This window comes from Papilio machaon, chromosome 11 (assembly GCF_912999745.1).
Source record: "Papilio machaon chromosome 11, ilPapMach1.1, whole genome shotgun sequence".
In the NCBI taxonomy this organism is placed as follows: Eukaryota; Metazoa; Arthropoda; class Insecta; order Lepidoptera; family Papilionidae; genus Papilio; species Papilio machaon.
The window spans coordinates 1,665,637-1,687,048 of NC_059996.1; the positions used below are offsets into that span (position 1 = coordinate 1,665,637).

The 21,412-nt window shown below is 34.8% G+C and overlaps 3 protein-coding genes across 3 annotated transcripts; 2 read left to right on the forward strand and 1 right to left on the reverse strand.

The window, feature by feature from the left end:
• Window positions 1-267: 267 nt before the first annotated feature.
• On the forward strand, window positions 268-2,171 carry LOC106710873 (pupal cuticle protein 36a). The gene is made up of 3 exons (XM_014503055.2): window positions 268-1,179; window positions 1,442-1,734; window positions 1,986-2,171. Exons 1-3 carry the CDS (start codon window positions 375-377, stop codon window positions 2,124-2,126), a joined length of 1,239 nt encoding a protein of 412 aa, XP_014358541.2. The 5' UTR covers window positions 268-374; the 3' UTR covers window positions 2,127-2,171.
• Window positions 2,172-3,381: 1,210 nt separating this feature from the next.
• Window positions 3,382-8,837, reverse strand: LOC106710875 (probable E3 SUMO-protein ligase RNF212). Its single transcript, XM_014503058.2, has 7 exons — window positions 8,732-8,837; window positions 8,593-8,657; window positions 8,391-8,510; window positions 7,608-7,737; window positions 6,561-6,670; window positions 5,086-5,163; window positions 3,382-3,509 (listed from the first exon to the last, which is right to left on the reverse strand). The coding sequence occupies exons 1-7, from the start codon at window positions 8,835-8,837 to the stop codon at window positions 3,417-3,419; spliced, it is 702 nt and encodes a 233-aa protein (XP_014358544.1). The 3' UTR covers window positions 3,382-3,416.
• Window positions 8,838-17,011: 8,174 nt separating this feature from the next.
• Window positions 17,012-20,214, forward strand: LOC123721387 (bile salt-activated lipase-like). The gene is made up of 3 exons (XM_045680010.1): window positions 17,012-17,345; window positions 17,727-18,961; window positions 19,341-20,214. The coding sequence occupies exons 1-3, from the start codon at window positions 17,169-17,171 to the stop codon at window positions 19,534-19,536; spliced, it is 1,608 nt and encodes a 535-aa protein (XP_045535966.1). The 5' UTR covers window positions 17,012-17,168; the 3' UTR covers window positions 19,537-20,214.
• The last annotated feature ends 1,198 nt before the right edge of the window (window positions 20,215-21,412 follow it).

Consider the following 21,412-nt stretch of genomic DNA (forward strand, 5'->3'; position numbering starts at 1 on the left):
TAAAAAAAATCTACTTCGGTTCTTACGTTAAGATTCCAGAAATTACTGTAGTAAAAAATATTACAAATAATACGTGTCACCTATACCGGCTTTCGCAACACCAATGCCCCACTGCCGCCGCCAATGAACTGGAAAGCAAGGTCTCTGACCGAATCATTGTGATTTAGGAGTTACGTTTTCATTTCAATTAGAAAAGACAATACCACAGGAAGCGTACAACTTCCACGCTTCGAGCCCTAAAATTCGTGAAAACTATCACAGTTTTAATCAGCGTAAAATACCAACTTCGTTCCACGGTTCTTGGACCCGGTATAAATGATCAACGCAATTCCGAAATGTCATCAGTCGAACTGTGACGGTAAACCATTAGCACGATGTTGGTAACAGTGTTCATACTCGCGTTCAGTGCGTTGGCGTGTGGACAGATCCTGCAAAAAGTTGAGCTAGCCGATGAAAAGACGCCGTACGATTATGTTAAAGAACGTTTAGATGCGATTGGTATGGATGCACGGTCTGGATTGCCCTTATCGAATTCATACGAAGTCGAAGAAAGTGAAGACTATCCTGAAACTATTAAAGGAGCGGCTTCTACTGTTTTGAATACAGTCACTGGTGTCGGCGGTATTGGATTGGGTCAAGGACTAGGCTTCGGTGGTCTAGGCGGATTAGGAGGAGCAGGGATAGGTCAAGGAATAGGAATCGGTTTGGGTGGTGTCGGAGGTCTTGGTGTTGGTAGTATCGGTGTTGGAGGAATTGGACTGAATAATGGAGGTATCGGAGTCGGTGGCCTTGGAGGACAAGGCATTGGAGCAGGAGGCGTAGGCCTGGCCAATGGAATTGGTTATATAAACCCCGGTCTCGCTGGTCTCGGAGGATTTGGAGGTATTGGTGTTGGTAATGGTTTTCTCTATCATCCCATCGTGGGCGCTGCCGGTGGTGGATACTTAGATAAGAAAGCTTACGACGCTGCACAGAAAAAAGATGCCGATGAAAATATTGAAAAAGTAGAAAAGAAGGTAGAAGAAGAAGCAAAACATGGTCAGGAAGGATTCCAGCAGGCGGCAGAAGCGGCGAAGTCAGAAAAAGGTGAATCCGGATTCTATAAAGGAGAAGAGGCAAAAAAGAAAGCGGCAGGTGATGAGAAGTTTTATGAAGGTGGACAGAAAATTGATAAACAAGGTAAGATTTTGATAAGTTTTTGTAAAACTAAAAAAAGGTTTCTTCACAATTTTATTTCATTTTTCAAAAGGTATTAAACTTTTTTTCAATCAAATTAATTATTCAATAGGCCATCGCGGTGCTGTAATTCGCCATACGATATGTTTAGTCCTCCTAGTCTTTTCTTTAAAATTTACTTGACTACGCCAATTAGACAAACGGAAATTACTAGTAAATGATGAATCTCATATTTAACATGTTAACTATTCAATGTTACATCCAGGAGCCAATGAAGAACAAATTAAAAAAGCAAAGAGCCATAAGAAAGGCCACGTAAGCAAGGGATTCAAAACTTCAAGCAGTAAAAATGAAGAAGAGAAATCTGAAAGCTTCTATGATGAGGCTCATGATGAAGCCGACCACAAGGTCTCTGGGCAGAACGCTGGGTCGTTTGGAGAGCAGTCGCAGCATGGATTCAAAGGTGCACACGAAGAGAAGGTACTCGATGCTAACTCGCAGGGCAAAGAAGGGCACCACTTATCTGAACATAAGATTGACGATACTAAGGCTAATAAGGTAATATTTAAAATTAAACAAATATATCATGTACTTAAAAAAACAGTATTCTACAGCAGAATTGGTGAAGATTGTAATGTATTTTATTTTTAACATATTTATTTAATACACAACAAAACATAAAATAATTGTACTATAAAAGATAGCAGTTATTAGAGAATATAATGAACCTTTTATTTTACTTAAGTAGTCTCAAAATGGCAAAAGTTGAATTCAATCTTAGAGACAAATAAAATTCGAATCTTTTTCAGGGAGAATTTCTTCAGAAAGGGTACAAAGGTGGTGCGGAACAGTTGGAAAAGTTCAACAACTTGGGCGCCCACTCAATACACGGTCATCAGGAAGCGTCCGGGGGATACCAGCAGAACAAAGCTATATTGCCAATACATTAAATTACCAAAACCAGCGATAAAGAAACAACAGACCAAATAAATATAATGAACATCATTTTTCTTCTTAATTTAATTTTTTCCTTTAGTTCAGTAAATCCTTATCATTAATACTTTTTTTTTTAAGTATAAAACGCAAACTGTTTCATGTAAATAAAGATCTCATAAGGCGTGCCTCATTATAACTTTTAAAGAATACATTCATTGTTCTACAAATGATTAACAGCCCTTTATAAAAAGTTGACTTGTTAAATTATGTATCTTCCTGGTATTTACATCTTTTCTTACATATTATTTACAGGCACCTAAAGTTATTTTCTTAAGTATTTATTATTACTTATTATTACTTAAGAAATAAACAGTCAAATAAAGAATATCCCGCACCCCAGGTCCCTGACTTCGACCATGTTAGGGGAACGAGAGGGCGGCACAGCGCCGCCCAAAAAAAAAAAAAAAAAGTTATTTAGCTTCCTGTTGATTTTTTGATAAATATAAAATGAGACTATAGTTTATATTCCTATTTTTAATTTCTGTAATAAAATAGAAAAGATAAGGAAATAATACTGAGAGAAAATTGGAATTTTCGAATTCGCACAATAAAAGTTTAAGGTCAAGGACAACGAAAAGAAAAGAAAAACATGCAAATCTGTTTATTTAAACCTAAAGATAAGAAGTCATGCAACTGTATCTTAGTCTAATAACAACAATTAAATTCTTAACCTAAAACAAAAATTAATTATTTGCTTAATAGTTAAAAAAATGCTAAATAAACTTTTTCCAATGAAGTCCCTGCAGAATGCAGCATTTCCTAGGCAGGCTGTCTGTTGAACTACCATTAGAGTTATAACCCGAATCGTAATTTTTATTCCTAAAACAATATTACAAAATGAATAACACATTGTAGAAATTCTCTATGAGAAAAGATTTAACGAAAGGAAAAAAATCTAACCTTCGAGAAAAGTTAGCTTATTATATACACTTTGAAATTTTCTTTTAAGAACTTAATTTCAAATAACTTCATGCCTTAAAAACTACACTCCAAGTATCTAAACTATTAATCTGTTGATATTTGAACTTAGATCTGTAGCTTATAAGCATCTTCATAGTATGGTAACAAGCATTTAACTAACCGTGTAATTCCACTGCCGTGACATGTGTATTAATAATTGTTACTAAAGAAAATGAGAGGAGTAGTACAATGTTTAACACTAGCGTTAGGGCAATAGAAACCCACATTAAGTATAATATTCTATTCGCAATGCATCGCAAGCTGCTTGATGTTTTTTAATACCGTTATAGGTGCTTTAAAAAATTGATGTACCCGGCCGACTCCTGCGTAGGTGGAGTAAACACCGTCGATGATATCCTGTTCGAAGTGCTGGATCTCTAGAAAAGGAAGCAACCATTAGCCGCACGCAAAAGGTTGACCGATTGTCTGCTAGCATAAGTAACTCAACTATGATCTATGACCTGCAGATCACCTCACGGTGCATAATATGTGTGAAGTAGATCAGTGAACCGGCTCGCAGTTTAGATCAATTTGTATCTGTAGTTATGACAGCACGTCGCCTGACATAGTTATAGTACATCGCGATGAAGCAATTTAGTTGTTAAGTCGCAGTTCAACGGTTCAAGTCTATATGACCTGAACTTTGAACCGGTTCAGAGCTGTTAACACACGTCTATCGTCTGCCCAGTACTGTCAGTTAACGCGTGACGTCATGAAGTCATTGGCAAAGCTGCTGCGTACGGATAATAAAGCTAACACTGCATCATCATCATCCTGGCCCTTACCGGTTACAGCTGACACCTAACGGATATCGGATATCCTTATTTACACAGCCTATGCATACTTTTTTCGGTCTTCTTGAAAAACCCGTTAGGCGATACTTGTAATACTTTTAACATTGTAAATAATATAAAAATATAATCACCAAGATTAATCATTGAATGAAAACAATATAAATTCACGCCGAGTACAGTTGAATCTGTTTGCAAAAAACTCTTCAAACATTTTGACAGAGGGAAAGCGTACCCATGTTATGAAATTCTAACGAGATATTTTTTGTACTTCTGTACTTTATTTAAATCGTGTTTTACACTGTTTTCAAGATGAAAATATTTGAAGAACCGTTTTTACTGCAAAAGCAAGCGCTTTTTTTAAAAGTATTTTGTGTTATTCAATGCCGCCTAAGAATCTAATCTTAGTTACAATTTATTCACGTATAAAATAAGTAATTTTCTATCTATACTGGTGTTATTGAAACTACTAACCATGTTATGATAGTAATTTAAATTGATTTCCTTCTTATCTGACCTTTCTTTTTATAACATTTGAAATGAACCTTTATGTCCATGTCACTACGATATGTTTATTATATGACGTAACATATTATAGATAAAATTTTTAAAAGTAAGTCAGGAATGGACGACTTATCTTTATTGGTAAAAAATTGATACAATTTCAAATAGTTTATTTCATTTAAAGATATTTTAAAAAGGTTGCTTTCTAAACCACATTACTTTATCTATCATAATGGTGATTTAACCAAGTGTACCAAAAGATTTAAATGTTAAAGTCCAGATATGAAACATTACATAATATATTATGCACAAGAGATATAATCTAAAAAATTCTAACGTATCATAGTATAAGAGCGTCGGTGGCTCAGGGGTTAAGCACTTGACTTACAATCAGCAGGTCCTGGGTTCGAATCCCGCCATGTACCAATGTGTTTTTCGATTTTCGATTTACATATGTACATTTATCCGACGTTCTTACGGTGAAGGAAAACATCGTGATATGTGTGAAGTCAACCAACCCGCACTGGGCCAGCGTGGTTGACTATGGCCTAGTCGTCCCTAACTTGGGGTAGGCTCCGAGCCCCTTGGTGGGGACGTATAATGAGCTGATGATGATGATAGTATTAGATAATAATTTTATAGTTGTAATAAATATTACCTGACTGTGTGCGCCGCTACTAATAGATCGATTCCTACTTATCCTCGCCGGGGTCACGAGGTTCGACTGATAAGTTTGCTGTCGGAACATCACTATATGTTACTATACGTCCATGTTATTTATAACTTGGGGATTCCCAGCAATAACTTAATCTCATTAAAGGGGTTTTTCTTCAACAATGTGAAATAATTATGATAATTACATTTAGTGATATGTTTACGTAATGATAACACTGTACAATCTTACTAATATTATAAATGCGAATGTTAAGATGGATGGATGTTTGTTTGAAGGTATCTCCAGATCAGCACAATGGATCTTCATGAAATTTGGCACAGATGTAGAATATAATCAGGAAGAACACATAGGCTACTTATAACGTTTTTTAATACCGCGCGGACGTCGCGGACGTCAACTAGTAATTTACATAAACGTCAAATCATATTACTGCGGTATTACTGCTGCTGCTGTTTATAAACTTTACCATTTATCTTTGCCCCTTTTATACTCTAACCATTGTAATCATCAAAAAGAAATTAAAATATAACAATTTCCAAGCCGGTCTTACTTTATAATCTAAAATCTGCAAGTTTTGCGAAGAACGTCCGAGCGAGCGCCTCAAGTTAAAGCAATATTTAAAGCATATAATCTGCTTACTGCAGGAAAACCGAGCTTAAAACGTACAGCTGCAACGATACAGCTTCCAACTTAATCCACGTCACTTTAACTTACCGAGACGAATGGGGCACAACCAATAAACAGAGGAAATAAAATGGTACTAAATTTATACACAATACTAACGATAATTTCATTTCAAAATATATAGTCTACATACAATAAGACAATGTTCCCAAAATATTAACAACAATCGAAGAAATTAGATAGGAATAGGGAAAGAAGGAAGAAATAGCATCTGCGATATTTCAATCATCATATGGAATGCAATCGAAATTCCAGATTGAATAAAAAAAAACATAAATTTAAGGTGCGTCCAGTGACTACATAGTATAAAATATATCCCGGCTGAAAAAGGTCGCGGGTTTTATCGATCTGGGATGATTCGCAGCGGAAAATACTTATCTTTTTTGTATTGTGAACAAATGAGGTCACATTTTTTCCTCTTCACTTGTCGCTTTGTATCCTATTATAAGACAATGTATTACACATACATGTTTCACATCTTAGAAGAAATACAGTTAAAAAAAAACATTTGATCATTCAACGCTCATTACATAAGCCTATATCAGGAGCAAAGTCGACAAGACAAGAATGGATCAAATCAGAGTTTCGTATGCGATGTACAAGAGCGAGAAAATAAATTACAATTTAGAAAATAATTAATTAAAAAAATCATGTTCTATGTTTTCCAAACCATAATACATAAATGCAATTCTCCATATGAGAAAGTTCAAAAATTCTATCCAAAATATACACATTTAAACCTACAAGAACAAATAGACAGTAAGTAAACTTACGCTATAGGGTGTGCTTTTTGCTGTACGCTTGTATGTAGGTGTGGACTGTAGGAAGCCAGGAGACAGGTTATTGCTCGGAGATATTGGTACGTTGAATGGCGATAGTTGCTCTGAAATAAAACCACGATTTAGAAGAAGAAGAAGTAGCATTAACCTTTATTACACACTTCAACTAACGCATTCATTTTATAATTGCATAATTAGTAAAGTTATCCATTTGACGACAATTTATTAAAGTTACTAATTGTCGCCCGCGACTTGGTCTCTATGTGTTCTAGACTATGTTCTACATCTGTACCAAATTTCATCAATTTCAAACATCCATTCGTCCATCCATATAAACGTTCGCATTTATAACATAAGTAAGATTTACCTATACATAAGCCTGACTTTGTGTAACGTTTGATCAAAACAAATGTTTTAGTTACATTAAAATTTTCTAAAAACGTAAGTCTCATTTATTGTTCATTTATTGTTGGTAGCTATAGGCGGGTGAATTAATTCCAGTCTGCCCCACTTTAATAGGAGGTCACAAGCCCCAGCCGGATTATTCCAATTGCAAACAGATCAACCCCCCTATATTAACGTTTAAATTTTAGACTCTGCATTGTAAAGTCAGATATTTGTATTTAATCTAATAAGATTTCGAAACATTAACAATTACATAAGATAAATTGAATCACATTGCATTATAATTAGAAGTCGTAACTGAGACGCCAAAGAGATTCAAATAAATAAGTTACAGAGCGGACTTTGGAAACAGTTTTGTATAAATATTTAAATCGCAATTCTTAGTTTCGTGATGTTTTCAGTAACCACATACAACTTTCTTATGTTTCGAAATAAAAAAAAAACATGTTACCTATTACTAACAACTCGTAGATTACGGTAAGATGTCGTCCTTGTTTAAAGTCTGGAATTATTATTTATGTACTGAAAAAGCATTGACATTAACCGCATTTACTTCAGTTGTAGATTTCTCATAATAAACCTACGCTTAGGGTCCCCTTAAAAACTCTGAGTTCGACAATAGTAATTAATACTCACTTGTTTGATTTGCAAGCTTCGATTCCAAATGTTTGATGACCTTCTGGTACTCTTTCATCTGTCTATGTTGCTTCTGACATAATTCTTGCATACGTTTGAGCTCCGTACGCGCCGTATAAAACTTTTTAGTCTGTTGAAATTAATACAGGTTAAAAAACTACATTGTAATTTAAAATTTTAATTTGAAATTACGAATGATATAAATCACAGATAATAAATTGCATATCGCTTTTTTTACAAAATCCCTAAAGACTAGTAATTATGAACCTTTTGGAATTAGGATCATAGAAAAGCTTGTCTTATCTGTATTTAAAACATGGATTTTCTATTATAGAATACCATACTCGGTTTTTTGATTTAAAATTGTTCAGAAAGATACGTGGTAATATACTCGTAATAAATGTGAAACAATATGATTGCTACATTTTAATCAATTATTTCACTACCAAAAGAAGGTTCTGAAAGGGGCGTGTTGTTAATTACGCGAGGTTAATTAAGTTCGCGCTACGTAATCAAATGAAGCTCTAATTAAAGCTCCAGCGGCAGATAAATATCGTTTGTTTACTATTGTTTTGTTAAATAGAGCAAGCACTATCTTCCATTTACTTCTTTTATTAAAGTTATTGAAGAAAATGCCAAAACTCAAAATTATTTGACACAATTTTATCGATTCTCACTTAACTAATGTTGATAAATTAACCGTTGTCTAAATCGAAATGTCAAGCTAATTATGAATTAAAAATTAAATGACGTTCGTGATATTAACTAGTAATAAAAACTTACCGATTGTAATAAGTATGATAATAACCTTCTTCTGTGTTGTTTTTGAAAGCGCAATACTTCCCATGACTTTTTAATAATTTCTTCTGGATCAGTGAAGTAATCTTGTACATCGGAATTCATCTAAAATAACCATAGTTATCAAATATGTTTCGATAACAATTATGTTCTTAAAATGTTATCAATTACTGAACATTTTACTTACATCGGGAACTAATTTCATAGTAGTACATGGAACTCGGCATACAAAACAAGAATTTTGTGTTATACCTAAAAGTTATTAAAAATATTAAATTTAATTATACATTATAACCTAAAATTACAATGTTTAATTTATTACAAACCGTTTTCCAGGCATTTGTTGCAAAACATATGACCGCATGATGTGAGGTGCAAAATAATTCCTTGTTCTAACTGCACGAAACATTTATTACAATGTATCCAATCCATTTTATTTAAATCTCTCAATTAAACGATTGTCATTGTTTACTAAAAATATTTTGACAAATCACCAACTTCAATTAAGTTCTTTATGACAACAATAAATTAGAAACTCTTATGGGAAATTCAAAAAACAATGTAAATTAAAAAAATAATTTTAAACAATTTACTAGTTTAACAAGAAACACAAGATTATTATTTCATTAAAAAAATTTGCAATATTTAAAATTAAATTGTTTACATTTTGTTTAAATGCCGCGATAAAATACCTTTTAATTTTTTTATTCTTCGTGATAATTTTTTTTATTCTAAGTGGCCTGATATATTCGCTTACTTACTAAAGAGGTTTTATCCGTAATTTTAATAAATAAATTTCAAAAAATACATGTTTAGAAACCGTTTCAATAATAATTCCTTTATTTTAAAAGTGCAGTTAATATTGGCGTTCACTAACGTTATACTCGTACCCAAACACGATGTTTACTATACTACTGAACCGATTTAAATGAAATTTGGTACACAGATAGTCTAGAGCCTGGGAAATAACATAGGCTACATTTTAACGCGAAAAAGGGGTTGTAAGAGGTAGAAAGTGGGGGTGAAAGTTTGTATGGAAGTACCGCCTACTAACGTCTACTGTACCGATTTAAATGAAGTTTGGTACACAGGTATTCTAGAGCCTCAGAAAGAACATAGACTACTTTTTAGCGCGAAAAAAGGGTGTAATTGGTTGAAAGTGGGGATGGTAGTTTGTATGGAAGTATCGTCATTTTTACAGTTAGAACCTTGAAACTTATTTTTTAGGCAGCAAAATTGACATATGTAGATAAATAGGACATTCAAAGATTGTAAAAGTTTACCCTCAATGTTGCAATTTAACAAAAGGGAATAGGGGATGAAAGTGTGTATGGGAGTATGTGATGTTTATGTGAATATTTTGTAAGTTAAATATGTTTTATTGCAATTTTTTATAAGTTTGAGTAAAATTCCACGACAACAACAACTAAATTCAAGCCTGTAACCCAGAGGAGTAGGCAGAGACCCGGCACCTACATTTGGCGCAGTCCTGGCACACCTCTGTCTGTGTTTACATCCATACATCAACGCATAACACATCGGTGAAGTAAAATAATAAGCCTTAAAAAATGCTACCTGAAAACAGTATTTCACGCGAACGAAGACGCGCCCCTAAACCGGAGCTTTCGCCGCAAAGCCTTGTAGGGCCTCCCGAATGGATCACTATCCAGAGTCTTCAGCATTTCGTCGTCCGCCTTGTCCTTTGCCGCGCCAATAGCTGCCCGCAGGGCTTGGACGGCACTTATGTAGAGGGAGTAGAGCCGCTCTTCTTCCGTCGGGTCTGTACTGTTTAGAGTAGGTTTATCAATTGAAATCAGTATTGGAATAATGCCAGCACACTTTGGCTTTCATGGCCTCAATTACAAGAGTCGACAGCCCTATCTATAAATCCAAACCATCAAATCCAAGGTTATGTATATATAACTCAACCATCTGTCGTAAGATTTTATATCTTTATCAATCGGTTACACAATTAGGAGTTCCGTAAACTAATTTGCGATTCAAGAGAGTAACTAAATAAAAAACTAATTATAATACTTGGAAGTGGGTCTAGTTAAATTCAATTAAAAAACGTATTAATAAACGTAGGTATTTAAAACCCGAATGACTCCAGACGGTCGTCTTTGCGCGTATGTGGTTTGGAATGTAACCTGATCATGTTTTTTGATGAATTCAGGTGGCCAATTGCTCATTTGTCACTTTAAAATAAAAAAAATATTTTTATTAGTTTCGTCCACGTTCAAATTCACGCAACAGGTTGTTGACATCACTATTTATAACTATTATTTATAAGAACAGATTATAGTTTTCTACTAAACACTTATAAGGAAGTACGCTTTAATAAATTCAGTTCGATCCTGTTTTAAATAACACTAGGGTGTCCATAATAATTTAACACATTTTTTACTCGAAGGCAAACGAGTTAGCGGAAATATCGCTAAAATAGCGCTGAATGAGATGGGTCTCATAAAAAATCAAGTTATTACAATTTCAACAATTATAACATACTAGCAATTGCTCGCGACTCCGTTCGAGCGGAACAAAAAAAAATATTAACCTTTTTGAAATGCCATTCTGGAGATACCTTCAAACAAACATCCATTCATCTAAATCTAAACATTCGCATTTATAATATTAGTAAGATATCTTTATGCACTTCTCCACACTAACTTTAATAGTGTTAAAATGTCATTATTTCGCGCAATTTAATAACTGATAATACTTTTACTAGATTCGTTCGGGTAAAAAGTACTTCAAACTCACTAAAACAAAACTCCTGACCTAACCTCATTATTTCATCGGAACTAAAGTTACCGTAGACTACCTTTGCCTACTTGTCACATATTATTATCTCTGTTGTTCTCAAAGATAATGTTAGGGATGACTATATATGGTCAACAAATGAAATAGCAGTCAACACGCAATTTATACGAGCACCTGCAATTTTATCCTGACAAAACACAAACTTAGTGTCACCCTATTCATCTCCCATACCATCACCTATGTCCTCGTGGTCATCCTAAGCATATATCAGTTGCGGCCACCGTTCACACCGCAGTTGTGTACCATAGGCCGTCAGTAATCAATATGGTGAGTTAAGTGATGTTAGTGTTTATCGATAACTTTAATTTTTTTTATCGACAAGTGATCTGTGATAAAATCTATATTACCGTATTAGTTTAATACAAGTTCAATTAAGGCAGTGCATCACTAACATTGTTGGACAACACAACAAAAACTCTGAACACGTGTGTTTAGTAGTACTACTGTCTACCTAATTCTACGCTTGCATTGTCCATTGATTTAAGTTTTTTACGCGATAAAAAATATCTTATAATACAGGAACGAGGAAAAAAATATAGAAGTAATATTCTTTTTTCTAATCGTTATAACATTTGTGCTGTCGCCCGTGACTCCGTCTGCGCCGAATTTAAAAACATAAAAAACTTGAGAGGTGTCAAGGGACACCCGGATGGAACGAAGTTCCTTTCGATTAATTAATGAAGGAACCAATGTTTATTCTATGAATAAAAAACTTAAGTCTTCTATATTTTATTTCTATGAATTTTCGTTATATATTGTCACGTCGTTGCCATGGTGAAGTAGCGCTCATTCTTCGTTAACATACTTACTATAGCAAAAAGTGTCTTGACAACTTTTCATAAGAATTTTTTCCGTCTAGCACCCTTTCACAACGCGCGATAAGGAACTTCGTTCCAATAAGTATCCTATGTGTTCTTCCAGACTATGTTCTGCATCTGTCCTAAATTTTATCTATATCATTTGTGCCGTTCCAGACCAGACATAACTTCAAATAAACAAACATCCATCTAAATATTCGCATTTATAATATTAGTAAGATTCTACTTTTAAATTTAAATTCTGTAACTAATATTAACATTAACTACAATAACTAGTGATTATATTGTAAATCAATTAAACGGGACCTAATTACTAAAGATGCTTTCACTTATTTAGATATTTGTTACAGGCCAATCAAGGAAAAAACTAAAGAAATGACCACCTAGAAAATCTTTGGTTATTTAATGCAGGACTAAATATATGATAATAATTGACCACATGAATTTCTATATATATAAAAGAAAGTCGTGTTAGTTACACTATTTATAACTCAAGATCGGTCGAACTGATTTAGCTGAAAATAGATGGGGAGGTAACTTAGAACTAGGAGACGGACATAGGAACTTTTTTATCTTGTTTGCATTTTTTTATTCCGCGCGGACGGAGTCGCGGGTTAAAGCTAGTTTTAAATAAAAAAATATGCTTGTTCTAATTTGTTTTAGAGACTTAAACAAGAAAAGCTTTGAAAAATATAAGATAAGAAGGTTGTAAAATTGTATCGATTAATGGTGATATAATAAAGAACCACAACATAACTACCCCGTAACAACGAAGGGTAGGCAAATTCCACGGACCATCTATTTGACGCGGTCCAGACATACTTCTCTCCCTTCTTCTACATTTACACATCTACGTATTACTCATTACAAATATTATAAATGCGAATGTATAGATAGATGTTAGAAAGTATCTCCAGAACGGCGGACCAGAAAGATCACGATGTTTGGCATAGAAGTACAACAGTTTGTAAGAACACATAGACTACTTTTAAATTTTTTTTTTAATTCCGCGCGGACGGAGTAACGGGCGACAGCTAGTCTTATTATTGTAATATTATAAATGCGAATTTTTAGATAGATGGATGTTTGTTTGAAGGTATCTCCAGAACGGCACAACGGATCTTGACGAAATTTCGCACAGATGTAGAACACAGTCTGGAAGAACTCATATGCTACTTATTTCGGACGGAATCGCGGGCAAAAGCTAATATATAATAAAAGTAATAAAGAAACGCGATATCATTATAGATATCCCGATTGTATGTATGCACGTGCGAAAAATCATTGATTCCTATCAACAGATTTATTATTATGATCGATTAACAAAAAAGATATGACATTTGTTTTGTATTAAAATAAACAGTAAAAGATTTTTTTTATCAAGAATCAAAAAGAAAAAGGCCTTGACTGTGAGTTAGTAATTTCGTACAATCATAAATTTTTCTATACCCTTAATACACGTAAATAAAAACAGAAAGAATCTTATTTCTTACTAATATTACAAATGCCAAAGTTTGGATGTCCGTTATCACGTAACCCTAGAACTTCAAAACGGATTTGAATGTAAATTTTTAGGCTTCGTTTTTTCCACGAGTTAACTATAGTTAAATACTACCTGTCGCCCGCGACACCGTCCGCGTGGAATAAAAAAAAAATTTAATATGTGTTCTTATACCTTCAAACAAACAAACAAACATCCATCCGTCCAAACATTCACATTTATAATATTAATAAGATCGCAGTAAGATCGATCGATTAGAACGCATTTGCATTTGCGGATGTCTATGGGCAACGGTCGCCTCGCTATTGCGGCGAATCCAGGTGGCCGTTTGCTCGATTGCCACCTTATAATATAAAAAAAAAAGATTTATTACTGTATTAAAATGCATCGAAAATCAGCTACAATATTATCAACTGTCATACTCCACTTTCAAATCCTACTAGTATAAATGCGAATATTTAGATAGATGTTTGTTTGAACGTATCTCCGGAACGGCTCAACGGATGTTGATGAAATTTCGCACAGATGTACAACATAGTCTCGAAGAACACACAGACCACTTATAAAGTTTTTTTCAATTACGCGCGGACAGAGTCGCGGGCGACAGCTAGTAGTGTTATAAATTCTAGAATATTCCTAATATGCAACAAGAAAAATAATCTGAATGCAAAGTTATTTAAGTAATCGTCGCAGTTGTTCCAAAAAGAGGATTGTCAAAATTCAATAATACATTGAACATTATCCATGAAACCAAACGAATACCACTAAGTTGTCTACTCTCGTCTTTTAATGCCGAGCGTCCACATGTCGGTATCGGACACATCAGACATATCGGACATACGGATTTTAATAAACCTAGTAGAATTCAGAAATGATAGACGGCAGAAAGAGATCAGATAGGGACAAGGGCAGGTTAATAATGAGTATAGAAAGTCATATCACAGTTCGGTAATACCGCCAATACCCCGAGTGGAAACTTTTACGATGCATGCCGATGACGTCATATGGAACATCAAGTACTAGCTCGCTTCCTCTCTCCCCTCGGTGCGTCCGAAATGATTCTTCGCTATTCTATATTCTCACAAATACATATCTTCAGAACGGCGGTCCAGAACAATCACGATGTTTGGAATAGAAGTAGATCACAGTCTGTAAGAATATATACTTTTCAAGTTTTTTTTTACTTCCGCGCGGACGGAGTCTCGGGCGACAGTTAGTCTTACTATTATAAATGCGAATTTTTAGATAGATGGATGTTTGTTTGAAGGTATCTCCGAAACGGCACGACGAATCTTGATGAAAATTCGCACAGATATAGAAAACAGTCTGGAAGAATTCATATGCTACTTATTTCGGACGGAATCGCGGGCAAAGGCTAGTATACAATAAAAGTAATAAAGAAACGCGATATCATTATAGATATCCCGATTCCCCAAAATGCGTATTAAATATAAAAATCATTGATTCCTATCAACAGATTTATTATTATGATCGATTAACAAAAAAGATATGACATCATTTAGTATTAAAATAATCCGTGACAGATTTATTTATCAAGAATCAAAAGATAAAGGCCCTTACTGTGAGTCAGCAATTTCGTACAATCATAAATTTTTCCATCCCAATACACGTAAATAAATAAATAAAGGCAACAAAGTGTTGGAACAACATCCCGCCGCCTATTAAGGGCGCACGCATCAAAATCACATTTAAAAGCAAATTGAGATCGTTTTTGATGAAAATTCAAAAAGAGTTGTGAATGCTTAATCAGACCTACAGACCCCTCTTTTGTTTTTCAGCAATGATCGGAAGATTCCCCAATTATTACTATTTTTCCCCTTTCCAAATTATACTTTTTACTCTCAACCTAACCAAAATTCGTAATTATATATCTTTTTTTACCTTTTAATGCCGAACGTCCACATGTCGGTATCGGACGCATCAGACATATCGGACATACGGATTTTAATAAACCTAGTAGAATTCAGAAATGATAGACGGCAGAAAGAGATCAGATAGGGACAAGGGCAGGTTAATAATGAGTATAGAAAGTCATATCACAGTTCGGTAATACCGCCAATACCCCGAGAGGAAACTTTTGCGATGCATGCCGATGACGTCATATGGAACATCAAGTACTAGCTCGCTTCCCCTCTCCCCTCGGCGCGTCCGAAATGATTCTTCGCTATTCTATGTTCTCACAAATACATACGATCAAGAAGAAAATCCGACTGAAACTGACATCGGCACTTCAACTGCTGCCGATACAGATGTTGTGTGAAAAAATAATCCGTATAATGCGATGCGTCCGATCCGTCCGATAACGACCTATGGACTCTTAGCATTACTGTGAGTTCTGACTGCAGTGATACATGTTGACTTGACTTATGTTTTGTCAAAGACATAGTCAAGGATGTCAATCCAAGGATCACAATAATCGAAACTCATGAGGGCACGTATGTGTGTTTCTATAAGTTTTATACCCAATTAAATCATGAGAGTCAAATGAAATTTCATCGAAGTGGGTCGGAAAAACGTCCTTAACTGGACAGGACACCAATTACTTGCGGTGACAGCCCTATGTATAAAGCCAAAATTTCACATCCAACTATGACTTTTACTGTTTAGAGTAGGTTTATAAATTAAAATCAGTATTGGAAAAATGCCAGCCCACTTTGGCTTTCATGACCTCAATTACAAGAGATGACAGCCCTATAAATGCAAAATATCAAAGTCAAGATTACGTGTAGATAACTGAACCATCTGTCGTAAGATTTTATATCTTTATCAATCGGTTACACAGTTAGGAGTTCCGTACACTAATTAAAAAACTAATTATAATTTATCCACACTTGGTAGTGGGTCTAGTTAAATTCAATTAAAAAATGTACACTTTACACGAGACCTAAAACAGTTTAAACGAAAATAGATCAATTTCTATCTCTGTCTATACCAAAACGTATGAGTTTTGTAGGTATTTATCACCCGTATGACACAGTAGGGTCGTTTTTGCGCGTATGTGGTTTGGAATGTAACCTATCGTAACCTCAACGACTGAACCGATTTTGATGAGTGGGGTTTAATTCAATTCGTATTCATCCCCTGAGTGTCATAAGGGAAACAATTAGTCTGTTTATTTGTTTTTTATTAACAAAACAGTGAAATAAGCTATTTTATTATCAAACTAGCTGTCGCCCGCCACTTCGTCCGCGTGGAATTAAAAAAAACTTAATATGTAGCCTATATGTTCTTCCAGACTATGTTTTATATCTATACCAAATTTCATTAAGATCCATTAAGCCTTTATGGAGATACCTTCAAACAAATATCAATATCCATCCATGTATCCATTCATCAATCTACATTTTTTAATTTTTTTTCTGACTTAAGAACCTTCTCCTGACAATAACAAACACAACAAAAAAAGTGAAATCGGTCCAACTGTTCACGTGATTCATTTTTATGTTGTATATATAGATAAATACGAAAACTTACTACACTATAATAAAATACACTGGCCCTTAAATTGATATCTAATCAAGTACACGATAAAAAAGTGATATATTAAAAAGTATTTAAGAAAAAGCTTACCATATTGTGCTATACCACCGTACAGTTAACATGAAGTTTATAATACTACAACTACTATGTTTTATTGGAGCGTGGGCATCGCCCCGACTTGACCCACTAGTGTATAGCAAGCGGGGTCTGATTCGTGGGCTGCAGGCGACCGATGGAGACTACGCTATGTTCCTCGGTATACCATACGCTTTGGTCAATTATACCAATCCATTCGGGGTAAGTATAACAATATTTACGAGAATTTTACAATATCCTCTCCAAATCCACACTAGGAATAATAATAATAAAGCCATTTATTTCCATACAGATAAAAACAAAATTAAAAATGAAATAAAATGTACAAAGTAACTTACTTCTATTTGCAATTTTTTACAATTCTTTAATTTAATTTTTTTTTTTAATAAACTAATCTGTAGGAACCCCTCTTCGGGTAAAGGCCTCCTCCAAAGACGCCTATTTCTCTATCCTGCGCCACCTGTGGCCAGGAAGTGCCGGCTGTTTTCTTTATTTCATCCTCCCATCGTGTAATAGGTCTTCCTATACTAGGAATATTGCTTCATAAATTGTTCAATTCTACATGTTATATTTTATTTCCAGCCATCACTACCATATCCTGACTTCAAAGAGACATTCGAGGCCATCGATGACTCAGCAATTTGCCCACAATTGGAGGATTTCAGTAACCAAATAACTGGCTCACTGGACTGTTTGCATCTCAACGTGTACGTGCCGAACACAGCGACCAGTTTGAATAGACTCCCAGTTCTAGTTTGGATATATGGTGGCGGATTCCAAATTGGTTACGCTAATAGATACGTATACGGACCTAAATATCTGGTCAGGAATGATGTCATAGTAGTCACAATCAACTATCGTGTTGGACCTTATGGTTTCATGTGTCTAGACACACCAGATGTACCCGGAAATCAAGGCTTGAAAGATCAATTAAACGCTTTACGATGGATTAAAGAAAATATTGGTGCTTTCGGTGGCGATGCTAACAAAGTGACTATATTTGGAGAAAGCGCTGGAGCGGGATCTGTAGATTTCCAATTATTATCAAAACAAGAGAAACTTTTCGATAAAGTTATAATGCAGAGCGGTACTACATTAGGTCCTTGGGCGATAGTTGAATCTAATCCGAACGCACCTACTATTTTAGCTGATAAATTGGGCTTTGAAACAGAAGATACTATTGAAGCGATAAACTTTTTAGCTTCGGTCGATCCAAAATTACTTATAGCAGTTGCAATAGAATCAAATTTGAGTTTCATGCCTTGCGTTGAAAAAGAATTTGAAGGTGTCGAAAGATTTGTCGCTGAACATCCGATTAACAGTGAAATACCAAAAGCTAAAAACACACCAATTCTTACTGGATATAATAATAGAGAAATGCTAGTAGGTGAATTTTTTGGACTAGGATCCATACATTTGGATATGTTTAAAGAACAGTTAACAAAGGCATTTAACTTCGGCGATGATGAATTGGTAACTTTAGTTAGACAATTCTACATAGGTGATGATAATAATGTTGATGATTCAAAAGAAAACCTTATTAATTTCCATTCAGATTTTATGTTCAATCATCCAATTCATAGAAGTGTTCAGAAATATCTGGAAAATTGTGGAAATGTCTATCATTACATATTCTCGTATTCTGGAGATAGAAACTTTATTAAATGGAGACTAAATATCACTGAAGACGGTGTAAGCCACGCTGATGAGTTAAGTTATCTATTCGATATTGCAATAATGAAAGAACCACCTACAGAAGAGGATCAACTTGTTATCGATAGAATGACAACAATGTGGACTAATTTCGCCAAGTATGGGTAAGTTGAGACATCTTTTAATCAGGAATTCATTAGTTGACGGTACACTAGTAGTAAATCATCTGATGTAAAGTGACATACAAGTCGGATACGCTACAACATTTATCTGAATTTGAATCATTTCTCTTACTATATCTTCCTAATATTATAAATGCGAATGTTTAGATGGATGTATGTATGTATGTTTGTTTGAAGGAATCTTCTGAACGGCGCAACAGATCTTGATGAAATTCGGCACAGATGTAGAACGTAGTCTGGAAGAACACATAAGCTACTTATTATGTTTTTTCTTAATTCCGCGCGGACGGAGTGCCATGTAGGGATCTAAAAGAAACACTTACAAGACACTTCACCAATTCATTTTTTTTTATTTCCACAGAAACCCAACACCAGAAGCAACAGATTTATTGCCAGTACAATGGACACCAGTGACCAAGGAAGTTCTAACATATCTCGACATCGACAGCGAACTGACGCTAAAGAAACGACCATTCCATGACCGAATGGCGTTCTTAGATCTTTTCTATAAAATGAACAAGCATTTATTGAAGGGATACAAAGATAATAATATATAGTTCTTATGTTACCATAGAATTCGACTGCAGTGACACTTTACCACATATTGTTGTCTCTGTTTTCTCAAAGAGAATGAACGGGACGACAATATGTATTCATCAAAGAGATAATATAACACTAGTTATAGAGCGGACATAAGAGCACATTGTTTTAATTTTAACGGTAGATCCTTGCAACAACAATTTTTGTTGAGTGCACGAATGGATCTCGCCCGGTACAATACCACGACCACGCAGAAGATAGGCGTCAATTGGAAGCAATTCCGCTTTTCGTCTGATGAGTGCTGGAGGACTAATTATAGTCTACGTTCACGGAAAGGGAAGTGTATTCATAGTAAGGAGAAATATTGTCTTTCTGTACAACGCAACCGCAATCACAGATGTCAATGGGCATCGATCGCTTGGCGATTCTAGCGAATACAGATGACAGCTCGTTGACAACCTTGTAATATGAAAAAAAAAAAATTTATCACACGTAATCATCAGAATAACTATCTGTCACAAGTATCCAACTAGACGACGGATACTGTACCGGTGATACATCTCTTTGTGAGTACGGTTTGGTTCGTAATGTTCAATCGATCAATATATTACAAGTCTCACATTAAAACAAGAGTCACGACAGTGGAGTTTTATGTAAACATTATAGAAGTTATTTTAAATAAAGCATATTATATATATGTGTGTTTAATTCTTTATGTTAAAACTAACTTTCATTCGTAACTTCGTTCTCGTGAAACAAAGTAAGTAGCCAAAGCTCTCTATCAGACTATCTCAAATTTCATAAAGTTTCATTCAGCCATTCTAGAGTTACGTATTTATCTATACATATAAAAAACAATTTCAAACAAAATGCATTCAAAAGTACCTTAAAAAACAATGTCAAACAAAATGCACTAAAAAGAAACAAAATAATGTCATGAAAACTTCTTTCTTTCTTTCTTCTCTCTTTCAAAAACCCTCTAAACTCAAAAGAAAGTTCTCTTCTTTCTTGTAACATGTCTATATTGTATAATTATTGTTATTTCGCAGTCGGTGTCGGCCGAAGTAAATATAATATTATACATTTTATATTTGAGATGTATTAGACATACTTACGTTTATGTCCCTACTTAGGCCTTAGAGAAAATCGCTCGATATAAAATGAGTAGTATCAATTAAAACATAAATAAGTTTAACAACAAATAACTTATGGATCATCGGTAGTTAGGCAAGAGATGCCCGCAAAGGCGACACAGCCTTCTTTCATGACATCTTGCGTCATTATGAAATTGGGTCACGATACATAAGGAATAATCAAGCTTTAGCATTAATAATCCTACTGTTAAATATATCTAGTATTAACGTAGAAGAATCGTAAACATGTTCTCTGCTAACCTCTCAGTGTTACAGGCGTGAGTTATATTCTTAATGCTGAATATATAAATAAGAGCGTCGGTGGCTCAGGGATTAAGCACTTGACTTGCAATCTGTAAGTCCTGGATTCGAATCCCACCATGTATCCATGTGTTTTTCGATTTACATATGTACATTTATCCGACAGGGACGGTGAAGGAAAACAAACCAACACAAATGTGAGAATTCCGTGGAGAAAATAACGGCGACGAAGCTCGCCACCGGTAGGTTTCGTCTCCCGAAATGGCTAAAAGTGGATTGCGAAGGCTCATTTGGCCACACCACAATCTCTGCCTACCCTTCTGGGTTACAGGCGTGAGTGGTGGTGCTGAAGATATAGAAAGAGACGATGTGACAAGTACTTTAAATAATAGGTATATTAAATTGTTTAAACTTTCGTGAGACATCATAATTCATTAATTAAGAAACGGCTTAACTCACGTAAACACGGCTAAACTAGTCGGTGCCATCACCGGACGAT

What these genes read in the sequence shown, in the direction of transcription:
- LOC106710875 (XM_014503058.2), bottom strand. Translation starts at nt 8,837, where the DNA reads ATGGATTGGATACATTGTAATAAATGTTTCGTGCAGTTAGAACAAGGA. An exon ending in TATCATACTTATTACAATCG is followed by an intron (nt 7,738 to 8,390) that starts GTAAGTTTTTAT and finishes TAATTTCAACAG; the next exon opens with ACTAAAAAGTTTTATACGGC. An exon ending in GTAGCGGCGCACACAGTCAG is followed by an intron (nt 3,510 to 5,085) that starts GTAATATTTATT and finishes TTCCTTTTCTAG; the next exon opens with AGATCCAGCACTTCGAACAG.
- LOC106710873 (XM_014503055.2), top strand. Translation starts at nt 375, where the DNA reads ATGTTGGTAACAGTGTTCATACTCGCGTTCAGTGCGTTGGCGTGTGGA. An exon ending in ACAGAAAATTGATAAACAAG is followed by an intron (nt 1,180 to 1,441) that starts GTAAGATTTTGA and finishes TGTTACATCCAG; the next exon opens with GAGCCAATGAAGAACAAATT. An exon ending in ACGATACTAAGGCTAATAAG is followed by an intron (nt 1,735 to 1,985) that starts GTAATATTTAAA and finishes AATCTTTTTCAG; the next exon opens with GGAGAATTTCTTCAGAAAGG.
- LOC123721387 (XM_045680010.1), top strand. Translation starts at nt 17,169, where the DNA reads ATGAAGTTTATAATACTACAACTACTATGTTTTATTGGAGCGTGGGCA. An exon ending in ATTATACCAATCCATTCGGG is followed by an intron (nt 17,346 to 17,726) that starts GTAAGTATAACA and finishes TTTTATTTCCAG; the next exon opens with CCATCACTACCATATCCTGA. An exon ending in ACTAATTTCGCCAAGTATGG is followed by an intron (nt 18,962 to 19,340) that starts GTAAGTTGAGAC and finishes TTATTTCCACAG; the next exon opens with AAACCCAACACCAGAAGCAA.